Source organism: Oncorhynchus gorbuscha, linkage group LG09, assembly GCF_021184085.1.
Source record: "Oncorhynchus gorbuscha isolate QuinsamMale2020 ecotype Even-year linkage group LG09, OgorEven_v1.0, whole genome shotgun sequence".
Classification (NCBI taxonomy): Eukaryota; Metazoa; Chordata; class Actinopteri; order Salmoniformes; family Salmonidae; genus Oncorhynchus; species Oncorhynchus gorbuscha.
Window position 1 is genome coordinate 65,277,913 of NC_060181.1, and position 16,108 is coordinate 65,294,020.

At 41.3% G+C, this 16,108-nt stretch overlaps 2 protein-coding genes across 10 annotated transcripts in view; both read left to right on the forward strand.

The window, feature by feature from the left end:
- The window catches only part of LOC124043951 (tyrosine-protein phosphatase non-receptor type 4-like), a 106,531-nt gene extending 94,337 nt beyond the window's left edge, over positions 1-12,194 (forward strand). For all 3 annotated transcript variants that reach the window (XM_046363125.1, XM_046363123.1, XM_046363124.1), the window contains one exon: positions 9,714-12,194. In XM_046363125.1, the coding sequence (XP_046219081.1) occupies positions 9,714-9,908 (195 nt within the window). In that variant the 3' untranslated portion in view covers positions 9,909-12,194. The remainder of the gene's footprint in view (positions 1-9,713) is intronic.
- Positions 12,195-13,055: 861 nt separating this feature from the next.
- LOC124043952 (band 4.1-like protein 5) overlaps positions 13,056-16,108 on the forward strand; it is a 46,998-nt gene continuing 43,945 nt past the window's right edge. For 5 of the 7 annotated variants that reach the window (XM_046363126.1, XM_046363131.1, XM_046363130.1 and 2 more), the window contains exons 1-2: positions 13,056-13,341; positions 14,141-14,343. In XM_046363126.1, coding sequence (XP_046219082.1) covers positions 14,164-14,343 — 180 coding nt within the window. In that variant the 5' untranslated portion in view covers positions 13,056-13,341; positions 14,141-14,163. The remainder of the gene's footprint in view (positions 13,342-14,140; positions 14,344-16,108) is intronic. The other 2 variants (XM_046363127.1, XM_046363128.1) reach the window with 2 other exon arrangements.

A 16,108-nucleotide genomic window follows, 5' to 3' on the forward strand; every position in this document is an offset into this window, starting at 1 on the left:
CTTGGAGCGCTGGGCATCCTGTGATGACATGCATTATCTGAATTAGGACCACAGAATTATACCTACAAAGGAGTGGCTTTTATGGAGGAACTTCAAAGTTGGCTTAACTTTGGACCAGAGAAGCTAGATAGCTAACAAGCTTGTGTGTGCAGTGCGGAATGCTGTATAGGTCCAGAAGGCCTGTAAACAGTAGCTATAAAAAGTGATTGAGCAGGCAGCATAGATTTCATATTTTGACTAGAGCCTCAAAATACCAATGTGCACTCTTTTCTTTTTGTAAATTGACCTTTTCCTTTGTGGGATCCGCAGGGGAAATATGGTCACTAGTGTAACCAGGAGGAGAGGCCTCATTTAGCACAGTAAATTAATCGGGCTTAAGCCCTGTTTCAGTCAGGCCAATCACGTCAAGTTTATGATCGGGGATTAGTTCATTGACTGACTGCCTTGGAAGTGAGGGATCTAACATTAAGTAGTCCCATTTTGAGATGTGAGGCGTTATCACAATCTCTTTGATTAATGACCGGAATGGAGTTTTTTTTTATTCCAGTGAGATTGCTAAGGCGAACACCACCATGTTAAATTTTGCATGACCTAGATCAAGGCACAGACCCGTTCTCAATGGGGAAAACTGAGCTGACTGTGCTAGGGGCAGACTCCACTAAGCTTGCAGGCAGGCTAACAGCATGCTGCCAAGCCTGCATCCTAGCTAAGTTAAACGCTGAAACTTCTGCGCTTGGTGACCTTTGACTGTTTCATCCTAATATCGTTGGTTCCTACATGGATAACAATATCCCTCTACTCAACACTTGCCAGTTCTGGCAATATTCAGATTAGCCCCTACATCGGCAGCCCTGCCCCCTGGTTAACAATATATGATTGCTGGGAGATTATTTTTAAGTCTAATATTGCGGGTAATGCAGTCACCAATTTACTAGAGTTTTAAATTTGTCTGAGCTAATGGTGGGAGGATTCAGCTCAGACCCCGTAACAGGTGGAGGAGAGACCTGACAAGGCTCAGACTCTGACTAGTTGCTTGTGGGGAAAACTGTTGAACTGTACAGTCGTGGCCAAAAGTTGAGAATGACACAAATATTCATTTTCATAGTCCGTTACCTCAGTTTGTATGATGGCAATTTGCATGTTCTCCAGAATGTTATGAAGAGTTATCAGATGAATTGCAATTAATTGCAAAGTTCCTCTTTGCCATGCAAATGACCTGAATCCCCCCCCAAAAAAATTCTGATGCATTTCAGCCCTGCCACAAAAAGACCAGCTGACATCATGCCAGTAATTCTCTCGTTAACACAGGTGTGAGTGTTGACGAGAAGGCTGGAGATCACGCTGTCATGATGATTGAGTTCAAATAACAGACTGGAAGCTTCAAAAGGAGGACGGTGCTTGTAATCATTGTTCTTCCTCTGTCAAACATGGTTACCTGCAAGGGAACACGTGCTGTCATCATTGCTTTGCACAAAAAGAGCTTCACAGGCAAGGATATTGCTGCCAGTAAGATTGTACCTAAATCAACCATTTATCGGATCCTCAAGAACTTCAAGGAGAGCGGTTCAATTGGTGTGAAGAAGGCTTCAGGGCACCCAAGAAAGTCCAGCAAGCACCAGGGCCGTCTCCTAAAGTTGATTCAGCTGCGGGATCGGGGCACCACTAGTACAGAGCTTGCTCAGGAATGGCAGCAGGCAGGTGAGTGCATCTGCATGCACAGTGAGGCCAAGACTTTTGGAGGATGGCCTGGTGTCAAGAAGGGCAGCAAAGAAGCCACTTCTCTCCACGAAAAACATCAGGGATAGACTGATATTCTGTAAAAAGTACAGGGATTGGACTGCTGAGGACGGGGATAAATTCATTTTCTCTGAATCCCCTTTCCGATTGTTTGGAGCATCTGGGGGAAAAAAAGCTTGTCCGGAGAAGACAAGGTGAGGGCTACCATCAGTCCTGTGTCATGCCAACAGTAAAGCATCCTGAGACCATTCATGTGTGTGGTTGCTTTCTCAGCCAAGGGAGTGGGCTCACTCACAATTTTGCCTAAGAACACAGCCATGAATAAAGACTGGTACCAACACATCCTCCGAGTGCAACTTCTCCCAACCATCCAGGAACAGTTTGGTGACAAACGATGCCTTTTCCAGCATGATGGGGCACCTTGCCATAAGGCAAAAGTGACAACTAAGTGGCTCGGGAACAAAACATCGATATTTTGGTGGGTGGGTGGACACACAAACCCACAAATTATTACAAACTCCAAGCATTGATTATGCAAGAATGGGCTGCCGTCAGACAGGATGTGGCCCAGAAGTTAATTGACAGCATGTCAGGGCGGATTGCAGAGGTCTTGAAAAAGAACGGTCAACGCTGCAAATATTGACTCTTTGCATCATTTCATGTAATTGTCAATAAAAAAGCCTTTGACACTTATGAAATGCTTGTAATTATACTTCAGTATTCCATAGTAACATCTGACAAAAATATCTAAAGACAATGAAGCAGCAAACTTTGTGTAAATTAATATTTGTCATTCTCAACTTTTGGCCACGACTGTACTTACTGGTGGCACAGACGTGGTTTCATCCTTTCCTACACTTACATTGCCCATGCGTACGGATTTTGTCTGAAGCCAAGCTTGCAACTCTGCTATTCTCACCATAATTATTGTCTAGAATATTTTGAGAGCAGCAACTGCAATGAGAAGGTGCAATGTTAATTAGTTTCAGCTGGTGGAGGTCCTCCAGATCCATTTCCAGATAGTGTCTATAGGTGAACATTTGATTTAAAAAAAGTGAAGACAAAACTAAGATGTTAGTAAACGTATGAAATACAGAGTTTGATTAAACTGTTATTAAAAGTAAAAAGCAGGTAGCCAAGTAGCAACAAAAAGGCACAGCAGCACAGACTAGAGGCTATACTGTATAATGTATTCCCTGCTCCATCCTAACCAGCTATAATATACAGTGCATTCGGAAAGTATTCAGACCCCTTTACTTTTTCCACATTTTGTTACAGCCTTCTAAAATGTATTATCGTTTTTTGCTTCCTCAACCTACACACAATACCCAATAATGACAAAGCAAAAACAGGTTTTTATACATTTTTGCAAAAAAATAATAATATAAAAACTGACATTTCACATTTACATAAGTATTTCAACCCTTTACTCAGTACTTTGTAACCCCTTCAGCAGCGATTACAGCCTTGAGTCTTCTTGGGTATGACGCTATAAACCTGGCACACCTGTATTTATGGGAGTTTCTCAATTTCTTCTCTGCAGATCCTCTCAAGCTCTGTCAGGTTGGATGTGGAATGTCAATGCACAGCTCTTCTCAGGCCTCCAGAGATGTTCCATCGGGTTTATGTCTGGGCTCTGGCTTGGCCACTCAAGGATATTTGGAGACTTGTCTCAAAACCACTCCTGCGTTGTCTTGGCTGTGTGCTTAGGGTCGTTGTCCTGTTGGCAGGTGAACCGTCACCCCAGTCTGAGGTCCTGAGTATTTTCATCAAGGATCTCTCTGTACTTTGCTCCGTTCATCTTTCCCTGAAATCTGAATCGTCTCCCTGTCGCTGGGAAATATCCCCACAGCATGATGCTGCCACCACCGTGCTTCACTGTAGGGATGGTGCCAGGTTCAATCTTGGTGTCATCAAACCAGAGAATCTTGTTTCTCATGGTCTGAGAGTGTTTAGGTGCCTTTTGGCAAACTCCAAGCGGGCTGTCATGTGCCTTTTACTGAGGAGTGGCTTCCATCTGGCCACTCTCCCATAAAGACCTGATTGGTGGAGTGCTGCAGAGATGGTTGTGCTACTGTAAGGTTCTCCCATCACCAGAGAGAAACTCTGGAGTGCTGTCAGGGTGACCATCGGGTTTTAGGTCACCTCCCTGACCAAGGCCCTTCTCCTTCTGTTGCTCAGTTTGGCCAGGCGGCCAACTCTTGGAAGAGTCTTGGTGTTAAGAAACTTCTACCATTTAAGAATGATGGAGGCCACTGTGTTCTTGGGGACCTTCATTGCTGCAGATATTTTTGGGTAACCTTCTCCAGATATGTGCCTCAACACAATCCTGTCTCGTAGCTCTACTGACAATACCTTCGACCTCATGGCTTGGTTTTTGTTCTGATATGCACTGTCAACTGTGGGATCTTATATAGACAGGTGTGCTGTCTACAAATCGTGTCCAGTCAATTGAATTTACAACCGGTGTACTCCAGTCCAGTTGTAGAAACATCTCAAGGATGAGGAATGCAAACAGGATGCACCGGAGCTCAATTTAGAGGATCATAGCAAAGGGTCTGAATACTTATGTAATTTTTTTTTTGTTCATACTTAAAAAAAAAAAATTTTAGCAACAAAATAAATAAACATTTTAGAATAAGGCTGTAACAATGTGCAAAGTCGAGGGGTCTGAATACTTTCCAATCCACTGTATATCCAGGTACAGGGCTGTATCTGGAACTGCATGTTGAAGATGGAAATCAAATGAATAGCAAACACAATGTCCTATACTATTCCAATCTATCTGACAGTCATATTTTATCTACACAATACATTTGTGTGAACATTCTGTAAATATCCATTATCCTAATTGTCCATTACCTCAGGTGTACATAATTAAGACAAACCAATTAACAAATCATATTGTTTTAAGATAAATAAGGTGACGCTCAACTACTGTATGACTCTTTCAAAATGCCACTGAAAAGTTCAAAAGCTGCAATTAATTTAATGATACCTGAAAATACTGTAGAGAAATTCAAATCCACTTGCAAGCATTGTGAAAAGCAAGTTGGATGCGTAGCAATAACTATTTCGGGCCTCTGTCCATCTGAAGGCAAGTGTTTTTTGTTTCAAACACACACAATCATCTTTTAAAGGGATAGTTTAGTCAGAATACAAACATGATTTTCCAACTCCATTGGCTGTAGTTGATTCAAGAAGGCAGTTTTGGGATATTTATTTTCCTTTTGACACTTAATATCCATATTTTGTTGCTGTTAGCATTTTCAGTAACACTTAACATTAAACTGTTCTTGTGACTATGTAATAAAACTTGAATTACTTTTGAGCAACATTTTATTATGTTACTTAATACTTTGGTAAGCGCATTCGAATTGCATAATGAGCTGAGGTTTTTTGTAAGCACTGTACACAAGGAATAGTGACTTCCTTATTCCATTTACTTGAACTTCATTTTTGAAAATTAATTTCCAAAGTCCTATATAACAACGTTGCTATTGTGATAATCACAAAGTTACTACACAAGAACTTGATGTCAAGTGTATGCCTCACTCATTATGAAAATATATTTGTAGTTTTCAAGCTGCAAAAGTGGTCCACTCTAGTTTTGAAGTGATTCCATGTCCCTCATGTATTTAATTCTAGGCTATATTAAGATTCATATCCGAGAGCCCTCCAAACCATGTGCTAATCGTATATTTAGAATAATTCAACTGTTTTTGGTTCTTCATCAAATATTTGGCAGCCATCAAATAAATGTTTTTTTGTTTTCAAATAACGTGTGTATGTGTGTTTACATACACTTAGGTTGGAGTCATAAACTCGTTTTTCAACCCCTCACAAATGTCTTGTTAACAAACTATAGTTTTGGCAAGTCGGTTAGGACATCTACTTTGTGCATGACATAAGTAATATTTCCAACAATTGTTTACAGACAGATTATTTCACTTATAATTCACGGTATCACAATTCCAATGGGTCAGAAGTATACATACACTAAGTTGACTGTGCCTTTTAAACAGCTTAGAAAATTCCAGAAAATGTAATGGCTTTAGAAGCATCTGATTAGGCTAAATGACATCCATTTGAGTAATTGGAGGTGTAACTGTGGATGTATTTCTACCTTCAAATGCAGTGCCTCTTCTCTTGACATCATGGGGAAATCAAAATAAATCAGCCAAGACCTCAGGAAAAATAATTGTAGACCTCCACAAGTCTGGTTCATCCTTGAGAGCAATTTCCAAACGCCTGAAGGTACCACGTTCATCTGTACAAACAATAGTCAATAGTACACAAGTATAAACACCATACCGCTCAGGAAGGAGACGCGTTCTGTCTCCTAGATATGAACGTACTTTGGTGCAAAAGGTGCAAATCAATCCCAGAACAACGGCAAAGGACCTTGTGAAGATGCTGGAGGAAACGGGTACAAAAGTATCTATATCCACAGTAAAACGAGTCCTATATTGACATAATCTGAAAGGCCGCTCTGCAAGGAAGAAGCCACTGCTCCAAAACCGCCATTAAAAAAAGCCAGACTACGGTTTGCAACTGCACATGGGGACGAAGATCGTACTTGTTGGAGAAATGTCCTTTGGTCTGATGAAACCGAAATAGAACTGTTTGGCCATAATGACCATTGTTATGTTTGGAGAAAAAAGGGGGAGGCTTGCAAGCCGAAGAACACCATCCCAACCGTGAAGCACGGGGATGGCAGCATCATGTTGTGGGGGTGCTTTGCTGCAGGAGAGACTGGTGCGCTTCACAAAATGGATGACAATGAGGGAGGAAAATTACGTGGATATATTGAGGCAACATCTCAAGACATCAGTCAGGAAGTTCAAGCTTGGTCGCAAATGGGTCTTCCAAATGGACAATGACCCCAAGTATACTTCCAAAGTTGTGGCAAAATGGCTTCGACAACAAAGTCAAGGTATTGGAGTGGCCATCACAAAGCCCTGACCTCAATCCCATAGAACATGTGTGGGCTGAACTGAAAAGCGTGTGCCAGCAAGGTGGCCTACAAACCTGACTCAATTACACCAGCTCTGTCAGGAGGAATGGGCCAAAATTCACCCAACTTATTGTGGGAAGCTTGTGGAAAGCTACCCAAAATGTTTGACCCAAATTAAACAATTTAAAGGGAATGCTACCAAATATTAATTGAGTGTATGTAAACCTCTGACCAACTGGGAATGTGATGAAAGACATAAAAGTTTAAATAAATAATTCTCTCTACTATTATTCTGACATTTCACATTCTTAAAATAAAGTGGTGATCCTAACTGACCCAAAAACGGGGAATTTTTACTAGGATTTAATGTCAGGAAATGTAAAAACTGAGTTTAAATGTACTTGGCTAAGGTGTATGTAAACTTCCGACTTCAACTGAAGACAGGTGTGTGCCTTTCCAAATTCTTAAAATAAAGTTATGATCCTAACTGACATAAGACAGGATTTGTTTTAGAAGGATTAAATCTCAGTAATTGTGAAACTGAGTTTAAATGTATTTGGCAAAGGTGTGTGTGTGTGTGTGTGTGTGTGTGTGTGTGTGTGTGTGTGTGTGTGTGTGTGTGTGTGTGTGTGTGTGTGTGTGTGTGTGTGTGTGTGTGTGTGTGTGTGTGTGTGTGTGTGTGTGTGTAGCAGATGCTTTTATCGAAAGCAACTTAGTCATCAATCATACATTTTACATGTAGCTGGCCCCGGGAATCAAACCCACAACCCTGGCGGTGCAAGCGCCATGCTGTACCAATTGAGCCATATAGGTGCAAATACCTTCAAATGTTATTTGGTTTTCTGAGAACCCTATTTGAATATTAAAGAAAAGTTGCTTTTTAACTAAAAACTCTATAGAAAATATATTTGCCTACCTCTGGTATTAACTACAAAATACAACTATTTTCTGCCCAGGTCTGACTTTCTCATCTAGACCCAGAGCCCAATTGGCCCTGTTCATGTGTAGTGTACTATATAGGGAATAGCGTGCCATTTGGGAAGCACACTTTATTCTCTCTCTAGAGTACACTGCATGAGTGCCATTTGGCCCCGTGCTCAGCCCAGAGTCCCAGGCTAAAGTAGGTAGAGATGATGATGATGATGCAGCTGTAATTTCATTAGGATGTGCTAAGCTCTAATGAGGCTAGCACACCCTCAGGGTCTGGGGGATAGGGGAAGGATGTGGGGGAGGAATGAGACTTGGGAAAAATCAAATCAAAAAGGGGCTTTCATGCATTTCCTTCCTCCAGTCATACATGCTGAACTAAGTCTGTGCATACACAATAATCTAAGTACACATGTTCTCACACACTCACCCCCTTTCCCTAATGTAAATACACACGCATTCAGTGGGTACACACATACAGTGCATTAGGAAATTATTCAGACCCCTTGACATTTTTGCATTTTGTTACGTTACAGCCATTATTCCGAAATGGATACCATTGCCATTTTTTACATACAATACACCATAATGACAAAACAAAAACACTGAAATATCACATTTAGATAAGTATTCACACCCTTTACTCAGTACTTTGTTGAAGCACCTATGGCAGTGTTTACAGCCTTGATTTTTCTTGGGTGTGACGCTACAAGCTTGGCACACCTGTATTTTTGGGAGTTTCACCCATCCTCTGCAGATCCTCTCAAGCTCTGTCAGGTTGGATGGGGAGCATCGCTTTACTGCTATTTTCAGATTTCTCCAGAGATGTTTGATCGGGATCAAGTCTGGGCTCTGGCTTGGCCACTCAAGGACATTCAGACTTGTCTTGTCAAAGCCACTCTTGCGCCGTCTTGGCTGTGTGCTTCTTGTTGTTGTCCTGATGGAAGGTGAACCTTTGCCCCAGTCTGAGGTCCTGAGTGCTCTGGAGCAGGTTTTCATCAAGGATCTCTGTACTTTGCTCAGTTCTTCTTTCCCTCAATCCTGACTAGTCATGATGCTGCCACCACCATGCTTCACTGTAGGGATGGTGCCAGGTTTCCTCCAGATATGACACTTGGCATTCAGACCAGAGAATCTTGTTTCTCATTGTAAAAGAGTCCTTTAGGTGCCTGTGGCAAACGCCAAGTGGGCTGTCATGTGCCTTTTAACTGAGGCGTTGCTTCCATCTGGCCATTCTAGCATGAAGGCCTGATTGGTGGAATGCTGCAGAGATGGTTGTCCTTCTGGAAGGTTCTGCCATCTCCACAGATGAACTCTAGAGCTCTGTCAGTGACCATTGGGTTCTTGGTTACCACCCTGACCAAGGCCCTTCTCCCCAATTGCTCAGTTTGGCCTGGTAGCCAGCTCTAGGAAGAGTCTTGGTGGTTCTAAACTTCTTCCATTTAAGAATGATGGGGGCCACTGTGTTCTTGGGGACCTTCAATGCTGCAGAAATGTTTTGGTACACTTCCCCAGATCTGTTTCTCGACACAATCCTGTCTTGGAGCTCTACGGACAATGCCTTCGACCTCATGGTTTGGTTTTTGCTCTGATATGCACTATCAACTGTGGTACCTTGTGTAGACAGTTGTGACTTTCCATGTCCAATCAATTGAATTTACCACAGGTGAACTGGATCAAGTTGTAGAAACATCTCAAGGATGATAATTGGAAACAGAATGTACCTGAGCTCAATTTCGAGTCTCATAGCAAAGGGTCTGAATACGCATGTTTAAAAAAGGTATTTCTGTTTTTATTAAAACATTGGCTAAAAATTCTAAACCTGTTTTTGCTTTGTCATTATGGGATATTGTGTGGAGATTCATTTTAAAATAAAGCTGTAACGTAACAAAGTGGAAAAAGTAATGGGGTCTGAATACTTTCCAAATGCACTCACCACTGCTTCCCACCTCAGGGAAGTTGGCATTTATTCATCCCTGGCTGCCTCTATCCCAATCACTGGCTGCTCTGGCTTGTTTACTCATGTCTTGCCATTAGCTCCTACTGTTACTGATGTTCTCTTCCTTCCCCTCTTTCTCTTATGTGTCCTCAGAGCCAGTACAAGTTTGTGTGTGAAGCCATCTTGAGGGTCTATGAGGAAGGCATGGTCAAACCCCTGAAGTCCAACCTATACCAGAGAGAGGTAGAAGAAAATGGAGAAGAGGAAGATGAAGATGTTAGCATTAGCGCTAGTGTGACCAGTGTGACAAGTGAGACCAGCGTGACCAGCGAATGCCCTGAAACCTAACCTCTAATCCCTTGGACCTGACCTGGGTTTGTAGTGAGACGCCCAGCACCATGGAGGAAGAGCCCTGGCTACCATGGGTACTGCCGTGGGCAGAGGAGAGAACAAAGCACTGTTGCACTTTATGCCGACAAAAAACTGAAAATCATTGACAAATGAATCCATTTATGTTATGTAGACGGACATGCCTTTTCTTCTATGTCCCTCCGGCCGATCGAGAGACACCGTATCTTTTTCAAGTAGTATTTATTGTGTTTTAGTTTGTCAAACCCTGTCCACTGAACAAACGTTAGTGCGATTCCTAGCTTTATGCTTCCCAAATGAAAACATAGGTAGTAAAAAGTAGTGAGAATTTTACTTTATAGTGAGTGGTTTTTATTTATTATATTCTTTGCTTTTCTTGTCAAGTTATGACAATAGACACACATCGGAGCACTTTGTCTAACCCTAGCTAACCGTGTGGCTGTCGTGTCACTATGCCTTGGTTTTTGCATAGAACGAACGAGTCATTGACGTTGATTGAAATGTTAAATTGTCCAATTTGGCAGGGCGTGGATCTACTCTAAGCTACAGTATTTCATAGAGTCCCCAGTCACACCATGGCAAATAAAGCTATCAAATGGGAGACCTTAAAACAACCTTTTTAAGTTACATTTCTCGCTGTCTTTGTGTGTCAGTCGAGATTTTAAGCCAACAATACTAAGATAATTCAGATATTAGTAATTATATACCCCCACATGTTTATATTTAAATGGTACTTAGAGGCTTTAAGACACATTCTTTTTATTGGAAATGATAATCACTTAAGGGTGTTTTAGGTGCACATTGCTGGGCATTTGTTGTAGCCAACACAGTTATAACATGTTTTGTTTAAAAAATCAGGGTGCACGAGGTGTCCTTTTCAAACTGGTTCAACTGTATTGTCATTTTCAGCAGTTCTTGTATTGGAGTTATCAGCTTCTTTATAGTTTTAGCTACTCTTCTCATGGAAGAGGCTGTTTCTTGCTTTGTTTCATTGGTTGCTGCCATCTTGGCACTGCAGGTAGTTGCACCTTCTCCGATGCACTATTCTGCACAACCATGTGTATGTTTAGAGTGGATGTGTGTGGGACCGTCAGTGTAGTTATGTGGTGTGTCTCTGTGACTCAGCAATTTTTCTTGTGTGTATATTATGCCCCGTCTCTGGTGCTGCTGTGGCTCTGTCTCATGGCGTCATGCCGTGTAACCATTTGCTAACCCCTTGCCATTTCACCATAACCTGGCTGACACTCATTACTAACTCAATGTTAGATGTCTGGGGTGAAGCCTGCTTGTAAACTTATTTGCCATAGTTTTATTCCATCTTCTTGACCTGAGGTGACTGTGTGATGCATCTATAGCACGTACATTGGAAATAAATACATTATGACCACGGTGTGAGAAGCCCATGAAGTAAATTGCTCCCTTTCACCTGGCTTGCACACAGTCCCCAATGGTCGATCATCAACCCACTGTGTGGAATCCACAAAACTGTCATTTTGATTATTTTAATTTTATGGAATCATGCATGGAATCCGGCTCATTCTGTTATGCCTGAGAGTTTTATGATGACTGGTCATAGGAGCAAGACTATAGAATGCCACATACAAGACTTGGGTTACCAGAACCATCAAATTTGATTTTCACAAATGTCCAGAATTGAGCTTTGTTCAAAGTGTTATGATAGCGTATCAGGGTACTGTGGGGTGCTGTTTGGAGGCAGGAGGGGAGGGAAGCAGGGTGGGGTAGGTATGGGAGGGTGGCCGTGTTGTAGTTTTGTGAAAAACGGTTCATGCTTCTTGAGAATGGACAGCACTTTTCAGATGACTGGGTAGCCATGCCTGCTACTGAATATGTCAGAAACATAAAATGGTGTTTACTTTTTATTTATAATTTTATTGGTTTTTAGACACCTGTAGGGAACAAACGCAAACCTACAGTGATGCTTATTTTTTTTGTAAATATACTCGACCATGTAAATACAATGTTGTATATTTTAAAAAAAATCTTTAAAATAAAAGGGAAAATCATTTGTGAGTTAAAATGTTTTTATATAGAGAATGACATGTGACAACTTGTGTTTAAAAATAGAAGAAAAATTGAAAGCTTCCATTTCTTTCAACTCTCACTCAATTAAGTTGATTTTACTTCTGTTTCAAACACTTGTTTTCAGTTGCTCTGTGCATTGTGCTTTGTTTTTTCTTTCTGATATTGTCATTTGACAGTGCTTTGAATATGTTTATAAGATTTATTAAAAACGATTAAAACTTGTCTGAAAGCATGAAAAAATTGCTTCATCTCACGTTGCTTTTCCACACTGCAAAAGTGAGGTCAATGCAATGTTTTGATAATATTGTCATGGTACATATGGATTTCCTCAACCACTCTTCTGTCTTAATTCACACATGTACCTGTATTCCAAGTTCTACATTCCAGAAATACGACTGATGCCTAAAATGATTTAGAAAGTTTAATCAATGTAAGAAGCCTAAAACATAGCATTTCTGCTCGTATGTAATCAACCTTGCAAGTTCCAACAGCCTGAGTTAGACGCCATGCAAACAATGACGTCTGTCCCAGAGGCTCTCTTTAAGTATCAAGTATGTTTGAAAGAAGTGCACAGGTATGGACGGTCTGGTCTCATCCCTGTCAATCAATGGATATTCATGGCAGGAAATACTATAATGACATCAAGATCAGACAGTTGCATAAACATGACCAGTGAGTGGCGCTGTTGCTAAATGGAGAAGATTCAGTAGTTCATACAGTAGATATTTAGTCTGATTGAAAAAAATGTTTTACACTGACTACCATAATGCCGTTTTAAAAATGTACCGTAATCTATTACTGAATGTACCGACTCGAAAGTATCTACTGGTTTGTTCAGTCCTTATATCGGCATAATATGACACTATGATAATACATACTTGGGTATATTTGTTATATTTCAAGTAATGCTTTTCATAATTGGCTACATTGTAATCTCATAACTACTACAGAAACAACCAACAATCTAAATATAATTACATTTCAATGCACCCAACCAATGACCGCACTCAACACCCTAATGTCTCTTTAAATACAAATAGCTGTGTGTTTGGGATTTATTTTGACGTCATTTCCTGCGGGAAATCTTGCCTCCCTCTTTTCTTGGGACTTGTGGAAATTATCTCGTTAGGGTATCGATCGAATAGGAAATACAGTAGAATACTTATCAACCATGGAAACATTCGTTTTAATTTGTTTGTAAAGTGAACAATGCACGTTGATTGGTTGTTATTTTAGCCAAGTCGTTCGTGAGTTGCAATTCCTTTAGGACTTTCGGATCTACAAGTGGCCATCGGCGACAGCAGCAGCAAGTGTATGTCGCCTGATTTCTTTCATCTGTTGCTTCAGTAACGCGTCGTTATCACAAGAGGTAGCTTGCCTGCTAAACCTGTTGCTCTCGCTCATGATGTGACTATTCAAAGCCAATTTTGTCGAGTTATTCTTCAATAGTTAATACTTGAATGAAATGTTATTAAGATCGAAATTAATACAATATTTATTCGGGCAAAGCTTCTAGCTAACTATCTAGTTGGTTGGTTAGTTAACGTTACCAGGTAGCTAACTAGCCAGCAAATTAACTAGCATAACCTATTATCTGGTACCGCATAGCTAGCTAATAGCATAGTCTGTACTATCTGATAGTTAGCAGTACAAATGTTCAGTCTAAATCGCTCTGTAAAATTGTTATCATTAACTACAGCCCTAATGTATGTAACAAATGGCTAATAATACACTACCCAATTTAGCTAACTACAGTGTAACGGTATGGTAAATACAGCAAGTGTTTATTCACAACTTCATTGCTAGCCGTTTGGAACAACCATTGGATAATTGTGGGGAGTCTACAAACATTAGCGGACTAAAACTCCACTCCATAGTGAAGGAAGTTAATGAACTTCTTTCACCAACAAGTTAAGTTCATCATAACCTTCCTTCACCATGGTTTGAAGTTTAGTCCACTACAAACATTGTACACACAGAAAAGCCCAAAAGTAATACCTTGGCGGATAAGAGCACTTAGGTTAGTTGTGGTGATAAGTCACACCATTTTGATTTGCATACTAATATGGCTTCTGTCACAGCACATTATTTAATAGATTGTTTTAACATCACAGTCCTCTGAGGAACACGACAGATTGTATCAGTAATCCTTCCTCTCATATGTGCAGGTAGTGTTCACTAGGCCCCCACCATGCTGAGTTTCCTCCGCCGGACGCTGGGCCGGCGGTCCGTCCGTAAGCATGCTGAGAAGGCCCGGCTGAGAGAGGCCCAGCGGGCCACCACACACATCCCTGCTGCCGGGGAGGCCAAGTCTGTCATCACCTGTCGTGTGTCACTGCTGGACGGCACTGATGTCAGTGTGGACCTACCGGTGAGACTTTACACACAAAAAAAATATTTCAACTATTATCTAGGCATGCCTCATGAGAAAGTAACAGGTGGCTGTTTTGTATAGGGTCATCAAAATATATTTCAAAAGGAAGGAGGACAGAGGTAGGAGCATTTTTGGCATGTCAGGTGCCCTGAGGCTGAATATCTCTCTCTCTCTCTCTGTGTCTGTTGGTTGATTCCCACATATAACGTTCTGCTGTATAGTACTTGCTGACTAGCTTCCTCAATTAGATTTTTTTTACATTTAACCAGGTAAGCTAGTTGAGAACAAGTTCTCATTTACAACTGCGACCTGGCCAAGATAAAGCAAAGCAATGCGACACAAACAAAAGAGTTACACATGGAATAAACAAGCGTACAGTCAATAACACAATAGAAGAAAAAAAGTCTATATACAGTGTGTGCAAATGGCGTGAGGTGTTAAAGCAATAAATAGGCCGTAGTAGCGAAGTAATTACAGTTTAGCAAATTAACACTGGAGTGATAGATGTGCAAGTAGAAATACTGGTGTGCAAAAGAGCAGAAAAGTACATTAAAAACAATATGGGGATGAGGTAGGTAGATTGTGTGGGCTATTTACAGATGGGCTATGTACAGCTGCAGCGATCGGTTAGCTGATCACATAGCTGATGTTTAAAGTTAGCGAGGGCAATTTTACATCTCCAGCTTCAGCGAGTTTTGCAATTTGTTCCAGTCATTAGCAGTAGGGAACTGGAAGGAAAGGCGGCCAAAGCAGAAGTTGGCTTTGGGGATGACCAGTGAGATATACCTGCGGGAGCACGTGCTACTGGTGGGTGTTGTTATCGTGAGCTGAGATAAGACGGAGCTTCACCTAGCATAGACCTATAAATGACCTGGAGCCGTGGGTCTGGCGACGAATATGTAGTGAGGTCCAGAGCATACAGGTTGCAGTGGTGGGTAATATTTGGGGCTTTGGTGACAAAACGGATGGCACTGTGATAGACTGCATCCAGTTTGCTGAGTAGAGTATTGGAAGCTATTTTGTAAATGACATCGCCAAAGTTGAGGATCGGTAGGATAGTCAGTTTTACGAGGGTATGTTTGGCAGCGTGAGTGAAGGAGGCTTTGTTGCGAAATAGGAAGTCAATTCTAGATTTAATTTTGGATTGGAGATGCTTGATGTGATTCTGGAAGGAGAGTTTACAGTCTAGCCAGACACCTAGGTATTTATAGTTGTCCACATATTCTAAGTCAGAACCGTCCAGAGTAGTGATGCTAGTCAGGCGGGCAGGTGCGGGCAGTGAAGAGCATGCATTTAGTTTTACTAGAATTTAAGAACAGTTGGAGGCCATGGAAGGAATGTTATATGGCATTGAAGCTCGTTTGGAGGTTTGTTAACAGAATGACACTTGACAATTACATGTAAATGAGGCAATGTCTCATCTGTTAGACCAAGGTAGTTGTCCACATATTCTAAGTCAGAATCGTCCAGAGTAGTGATGCTAGTCGGTTGCGGGGCAGCGAACGGTTGAAAAGCATACATTTGGTTTTACTAGCGTTTAAGAGCAGTTGGAGGCCATGGAAGGAGTTTTATGGCTAGTTAACAGTGTCCAAAGATGGGCCAGATGTATACAGAATGGTGTCGTTTGCGTAAAGATGGATCAGGGAATCACCCGCAGCAAGAGCGACATCATTGATATATACAGAGAAAAGAGTCAGCCCGAGAATTTAACCCTGTGTCACCCCCATAGACTGCCAGAGGTCAGGACAACAAGCCCTCCGAT